Source organism: Hoplias malabaricus, chromosome 15 (assembly GCF_029633855.1).
Source record: "Hoplias malabaricus isolate fHopMal1 chromosome 15, fHopMal1.hap1, whole genome shotgun sequence".
NCBI lineage: Eukaryota > Metazoa > Chordata > Actinopteri > Characiformes > Erythrinidae > Hoplias > Hoplias malabaricus.
The window spans coordinates 1,696,994-1,704,661 of NC_089814.1; the positions used below are offsets into that span (position 1 = coordinate 1,696,994).

A 7,668-nucleotide genomic window follows, 5' to 3' on the forward strand; every position below is an offset into this window, starting at 1 on the left:
GTGTGTGTGTATCTGTGCATGTTTATGGGTCTTTTATTTTGGTCACATTGTACTGAAAGCTTCCGTATTTGCTGTTGCTTTGTAATTAATGTTTTTAACATGCATATTCATATTTCTGAAATATTTCTCTTTTCCCCTTTCTTGTAAAATCATATTGTTTTTGATTGCATGATTATTTTAAATTTAAAACAAGCCTTAAGTTACTTTTTGACTACACTGAATTAAACACCTTTTTATATTTTATTTAACAAATTACCTTGTTTAATGGTAATATAATAATAATTAATAATTCAATGTAATAAATTTTGTAATAATTACATATTGCACGAGAATATCATTTTGTAAATGATCTAAAATGTAATATTTATTTTCATTAACAGTTGTTAATTGATTTTGTAAATTTATATTTTCTTCAAAATTTGTATCTTAACGAAAACATTTTTAAATGAAATAAAACGAAGACCCTGGGAGGTAGAGACTTTTATTTGTGCCGGAAGTGTGAGTGTTATTGCGGCGCTGTGCTTGAGATCGAAATGTGTTATATTTTTATTTATTTCTTAATTAAAGACGCTTTTTAGTGAAATGCGAAAATCATGATCCACGGGAAAAGCGCATTTTGTAGTTTTTTGTGCTTGTGTTTGTGTATTTGGTCCGGAGGGACGATTTCAGGTAAAACAAAAGATACGTTTCATTAAAACCCGTATTCAGTTCTAAGAACAATAATAAAGAGGAGCGCAGAGAGATTAAATTAAACCTCTGGTCGAGGTCGGGGCTCGTTTTAAATATATGTAATCCGATCATTTGATGATCTTGAGGGTGTAGTTGGAATTCTCCGTTCCACCTTAACAGCCAATGCAGTTTGCCCCCGGAGCGCTGCAGTATCCTGGGAGCATCCATCGGTCCGCCGCGTTACAGACTGTAGTCCCCCATGGAGCCGCTCAGATCACTGTCCTGTGGACAACGTAAAGTAAATAGTTTTTCGCCTCCTCAAACTTATTTTAAATTCACAGAGACTTTTATTCTGGAAAAGAAACGAATACAAATATTACCAACGACTATAAGGAGAAACTGAACAGAGCTGATATAAACGATTAGGTTGGAAATGTGCTGGATTAATATTATATACGAACATAATTTACAAAGAATAACGAGAAACAAAAATGAGGGTCGAACACTTTGTTTAACGGCCGGTGAAAACGCTCTGTGAACCATAGTCTTCTGACTATCACGGATTTAAGGTGGAAGGTTGGATTCTAACTAGATTTTTTTTATCAATTGTGATTTAATAGAGATCTACAAATCAGAAGGAACATTTACCGTTCTGATTTAATTAACAAAATGACCCAAATGTAAGATTAGATCTTAACGGGTCCAAACTACTGCACTGGTTTAGGTTTTGTTCAGTGGAGGGGGGTGCGTGATGGGGGGGTGGAGTCTGGTGTGATGGAGGGTGGAGTCTGGTGTGTGATGGAGAGGTGGAGGCTGGTGTGTAATGGAGGAAGGAGTCTGGTGTGTAATGGAGGGGTGGAGTCTGGTGTGTGATGGAGAGGTGGAGGCTGGTGTGTGATGGAGAGATGGAGGGTGGAGTCTGGTGTGTGATGGAGGGTGGAGTCTGGTGTGTGATGGAGGGTGGAGTCTGGTGTGTGATGGAGGGGTGGAGGCTGGTGTGTGATGGAGGGGTGGAGGCTGGTGTGTGATGGAGAGGTGGAGGCTGGTGTGTGATGGAGAGATGGAGGGTGGAGTCTGGTGTGTGATGGAGAGGTGGAGGCTGGTGTGTGATGGAGGGTGGAGTCTGGTGTGTGATGGAGAGGTGGAGTCTGGTGTGTGATGGAGGGTGGAGTCTGGTGTGTGATGGAGAGGTGGAGGCTGGTGTGTGATGGAGAGGTGGAGGCTGGTGTGTGATGGAGAGATGGAGGGTGGAGTCTGGTGTGTGATGGAGGGTGGAGTCTGGTGTGTGATGGAGGGTGGAGTCTGGTGTGTGATGGAGGGTGGAGTCTGGTGTGTGATGGAGGGTGGAGTCTGGTGTGTGATGGAGGGTGGAGTCTGGTGTGTGATGGAGGGGTGGAGTCTGGTGTGTGATGGAGAGGTGGAGTCTGGTGTGTGATGGAGGGTGGAGTCTGGTGTGTGATGGAGAGGTGGAGGCTGGCGTGTGATGGAGGGGTGGAGTCTGGCGTGTGATGGAGGGGTGGAGTCTGGCGTGTGATGAAGGGGTGGAGTCTGGTGTGTGATGGAGAGGTGGAGTCTGGTGTGTGATGGAGGGTGGAGTCTGGTGTGTGATGGAGAGGTGGAGGCTGGTGTGTGATGGAGGGGTGGAGTCTGGCGTGTGATGGAGGGGTGGAGTCTGGTGTGTGATGGAGGGTGGAGTCTGGTGTGTGATGGAGGGTGGAGTCTGGTGTGTGATGGAGAGGTGGAGTCTGGTGTGTGATGGAGAGGTGGAGTCTGGTGTGTGATGGAGAGGTGGAGGCTGGTGTGTGATGGAGAGATGGAGGGTGGAGTCTGGTGTGTGATGGAGGGGTGGAGTCTGGTGTGTGATGGAGGGTGGAGTCTGGTGTGTGATGGAGGGTGGAGTCTGGTGTGTGATGGAGAGGTGGAGGCTGGCGTGTGATGGAGGGTGGAGTCTGGCGTGTGATGGAGGGGTGGAGTCTGGCGTGTGATGGAGGGGTGGAGTCTGGCGTGTGATGGAGGGGTGGAGTCTGGTGTAATGGAGGGTGGAGTCTGGTGTGTGATGGAGGGTGGAGTCTGGTGTGTGATGGAGAGGTGGAGGCTGGTGTGTGATGGAGGGGTGGAGTCTGGCGTGTGATGGAGGGGTGGAGTCTGGTGTGTGATGGAGGGTGGAGTCTGGTGTGTGATGGAGGGGTGGAGTCTGGTGTGTGATGGAGGGGTGGAGTCTGGCGTGTGATGGAGGGGTGGAGTCTGGCGTGTGATGGAGGGGTGGAGTCTGGTGTAATGGAGGGTGGAGTCTGGTGTGTGATGGAGGGTGGAGTCTGGTGTGTGATGGAGGGGTGGAGTCTGGTGTGTGATGGAGGGTGGAGTCTGGTGTGTGATGGAGGGGTGGAGTCTGGCGTGTGATGGAGGGGTGGAGTCTGGTGTGTGATGGAGGGTGGAGTCTGGTGTGTGATGGAGGGTGGAGTTCAGGACTGATTTTGGTTAACAAGGTTCTCTGTGTGTTTCTGTAGGTGGAGTCTCAGAGAGACCAGACTCTGATGACCCTCCGTCGGAGTCAGTGTTGGAGCAGGAACCGGAGCTGGATCTCAGGTCTGAGCGACAGTTTAAAACAGCAGAGATGGCTGATGCGGTTCTGGGAACAGAACTGTCCAGAACTGGGATCCAGGCCCTGATCCCTGAAGGCCTGAAGGGTTCTCTGTTCGGAACACTGGAACAGTGCGACGGAGAGAACTGTGACTCTGAGTCTGAGGATCAGAGTAAAGATAAAGAGCAGAGTACAGATTGGATTGAGAATCTTGAACCTGAGTCTGGAGAAGAGCAGAACACCACAGAATCTACAAAGACATACAAGATCAGCTGTGACAAGCGGAACACTGGAACTCAGAACCCCACCGTGCAGGTTCTTAACGCTTCTCAGGTACCGCACCCCCCAGCTACCTGTCAGGAACCGGCACCTGCCCTGTATGTGTGTATGTGTGTGCGTATAATGTGTGTGTGTGTGTGTGTGTTTGTGCAGGATCTGATGGAGTTCCTGAGTGTGAACGGTTCCGAGTGTTCTCTGGTTCTGTTTTACACGGCATGGTGTCGGTTCTCAGCGAGTCTCGCTCCTCACTTCAATGCTCTGCCACGTGGATTTCCCAGCATGCACTTCCTCGCCCTTGACGCCTCACAACACAGCAGGTTATTATTATTATTTATTCTTCTTTATTAATATCATATATTTTCTATTTTCTATTATATATTTATTTATTTATTGATTACCATTTGAGCTTTTTTATTAATAACAGCTCATTATTATTAGTGGCAGTACTGTGGCAGTTTCTGCACCCTTACAGTTTAGTGCTGTAGATTAATCAATCCAATAGAATTGGAACAATTGCACCCACCTTGAAACTCCATAGCAACAACTATGGAGACCATAGCAACCGTGTAGCAACACTTTAGTAACCACCATGAACCCAATTACAACTGCTTATCAACCTTAAATGCCACATGGGATACTACAGTATTGCTGCATTTTCCACTGACATGAATAGCATCTGAACCTCTTCAAAAACCCCTCGGGGGAATGTTACAGCTGCCTCTGTGAGTCGGATAAAAACAAATGTGAAAGCTGCTGTAACTTATAGTATAGTTTGTGCTGGAACTCTGCATTTCATGGACAGGTCTCTGGCCAATCAGAGCTCTGCAGGGTTTACACTACACATTTAGTACCTACTCGGCTTAAAAAGAACCAGGTTCCAGGACCAGACTTGGCCGGCAGAAAAGTAGAAGAGTCGAGTCGAGCTGTGTAGGTTCCAGTGGAAAAGCGGCATAACACTTTAGCAACCACCTAGAAACAATTTAGTATCTACACACATTAGTATATGGGAGTATCTAAGAGGGTCATGTGGCACATCAAACTTGTAACTTTATTCTTTCATGAGTTATTTACAAGTTTCTGAGCACTTATAAAATGTGTTCTAGGTGCTGCCCATTGTGTTGGATTGTCAATGCAACCCTCTTCTCCCACTCTTCACACACTGATAGCAACACCGCAGGAGAAATGCTAGCACAGGCTTCCAGTATCCGTAGTTTCAGGTGCTGCACATCTCGTATCTTCACAGCACAGACAATTGCCTTCAGATGACCCCAAAGATAAAAGAAAGATTGATGAAGAATGGCCCCACTATCTTTGTACCCCGTATACCACTCCATACCATCAAGACGTGCAGCACCTGAAACTACGGATACTGGAAGCCTGTGCTAGCATTTCTCCTGCGGTGTTGCTATCAGTGTGTGAAGAGTGGGAGAAGAGGGTTGCATTGACAATCCAACACAATGGGCAGCACTTTGAACACATTTTATAAGTGGTCAGAAACCTGTAAATAACTCATGAAAGAATAAAGTTACGTTAAAACCAAGCACCATTGTTTTTCTTGTGAAATTCCCAACAAGTTTGATGTGTCACATGACCCTCTTCCCATTGAAAAAACAAAAGTTGGATCCAAAATGGCCGCCATGGTCACCACTCATCTTGAAAAGTTTCCCCCCTCCCATATACTAATGTGCCACAAACAGGAAGTTAATATCACCAACCATTCCCATTTTATTGAGGTGTATCCATATAAACGGCCCACCCTGTAGAGAAAAAAGCAAATAGCTTTTATAGCAAATGTTTACAACCCTGTTGTTTAAAATTACCACAGCCTAGCAACAATTTATCAAACACCTTTAATACTATAGCACTTTACTAGCAATACCATAGCAACAATTTAGCAATGATTATGGATACCAAAACAATTCCTTAACAATGCCTTATTTTGCACAGATGCTACCATAGCAACATTGAAGCAAACACCTGGAATACCATAGCAACCATTTAAATCACTATGGGGTGTTTTCCTAGACAGGGATTAAGCCTAGTCTTGAATCTTCCCTTTAATGGAAATATCACATTTCAAAATGCCACCCCTATATCTGAATAACAGAATTAACTGAAAAACAGAAATACCATAGCAACAAATTATTTTTACAGCATTTTAGTTCTTCAGGCTTCGTCAAGCCCAACCCTAACCCTAAACTTTAATACTCTGGTAATTATTGAAAGTTTGTATTTTGTATAAAAAGTATGTTTTGTATAATATTTGTTGGGTTTGCTGCAGTTTGTCGACTCGATTTGGGACTGTGGCAGTTCCCAACGTTCTCCTGTTCCAGGGAGCAAAGCCTGTGGCTCGTTTTAATCACACAGAGAGGACTCTGCTCACTCTCACTGCCTTCATCACTAATCACACAGGTGAGAAAACACTTCAGTTTGTCATAGCAATCATCTGTGTGACATCACTAATCCTGTGTGTGTGTGTGCATGTGTGTAGGTCTCGAGGTGGTTCCGGATGTGATGGTGACTGAGGACGACCATTTTGGGCCATTACCCAGCATTCCTCAGAAGAGCATTGATTGGCTGTTTGTTTTCTCTGTTTTGTTTATTTTGGGATTTACATTTTACGCCATTCTCCGCACAGACAGCATCCGGCTCCTGATCCCAGGACAGGAACATGACCACCAGGAATAACCCCACCCAGTACGACCCAACACGACACGACCCCACTCAGTAAACGTCACCCCACCCAGTACGACCCAACACGACACGACCCCACTCAGTAAACGTCACCCCACCCAGTACGACCCAACACGACACGACCCCACTCAGTAAACGTCACCCCACCCAGTACGACCCAACACGACACGATACCACTCAGTGAACTTCACCCCACCCAGTACGACCCAACACGACACGACCCCACTCAGTAAACGTCACCCCACCCAGTACGACCCAACACGACACGACCCCACTCAGTAAACTTCACCCCACCCAGTACGACCCAACACAACACGATACCACTCAGTAAACGTCACCCCACCCAGTACGACCCAACACGACACGACCCCACTCAGTAAACTTCACCCCACCCAGTACGACCCAACACGACACGACCCCACTCAGTAAACTTCACCCCACCCAGTACGACCCAACACGACACGACCCCACTCAGTAAACGTCACCCCACCCAGTACGACCCAACACGACACGACCCCACTCAGTAAACGTCACCCCACCCAGTACGACCCAACAAAAAGGACACATTATGAACACTATGTGCTCACTGTCCTGAAGAGTGGTCCTCCTGCTGAACAGTGACTCTGGAGCTTTCCTTTTGGTTCATCATTAAACACGGCTGAAGTGAGGATGAGAAATGGACAAAAAGGAAAATAAATGTTCGGGGTGTTTTGGTTTGTTTGGGACAGTTCTGATGTAAATCACATATTTATAAGAAACTGAAGAAATCAATGTAAACAAATTTAATTTTCAGGATTTGTTTTCATTCATATGTTTACGTTCTGTTCAGTCAGTTGAAGAAAAAAATAAAAATAACCAAAGTCTCATGAATTCCATAGCTCTGAGTGACAATTAAACACCTGATACAAATGGTATTTCTGTTGGTTTTTAATGATGGATTGAAAAAAAAAAAATCTAAGTTCAAATATAGATTTTAAAATTTGATTTAAATGATCTATTATTGACGTGATGATTTTCACAAGCGTACCTGTGTGTGTCTGTGTGTCAGCACCATGCACATATGCACAGGTGAGGTACAGCTGGATTTAATTGACACTAGTTACAGCAGTGGAATTTGATCAACATTAGTTTTAATTTTAAATGTAATGGGGGGGTGGCATGGTGGCCCTGGGTGAGATCCTCTCTACACTGAGGAGTGTGGTGTGTTCTCACACTGGGAGGTAAAGTGAAACTCCACAGCTAGGGTTAAGGGTGAGTGTAACTTTGCAGGTGTGTGTGTGTGAGAGGATGAGAGAGGATGTGTGAAACTGCCCACAGGTGTGAGTGAGTGACACTGAGCTGGTTACAGTAGATGAAGAAATATTCTTAGCATTAGTGTTTTGAGAGTAAATTATTTAGTGTTCCCCAGTGCGGTTCAGAGAATAGAGGAGTACACTACAGTATGT

At 45.4% G+C, this 7,668-nt stretch overlaps 1 protein-coding gene across 1 annotated transcript; it reads left to right on the forward strand.

Annotated features, from left to right (window-relative positions):
• The first annotated feature begins 493 nt into the window (after nucleotides 1-493).
• On the forward strand, nucleotides 494-7,120 carry txndc15 (thioredoxin domain containing 15). The gene is made up of 5 exons (XM_066646227.1): nucleotides 494-669; nucleotides 3,177-3,583; nucleotides 3,683-3,846; nucleotides 5,811-5,941; nucleotides 6,021-7,120. Exons 1-5 carry the CDS (start codon nucleotides 594-596, stop codon nucleotides 6,215-6,217), a joined length of 975 nt encoding a protein of 324 aa, XP_066502324.1. The 5' UTR covers nucleotides 494-593; the 3' UTR covers nucleotides 6,218-7,120.
• The last annotated feature ends 548 nt before the right edge of the window (nucleotides 7,121-7,668 follow it).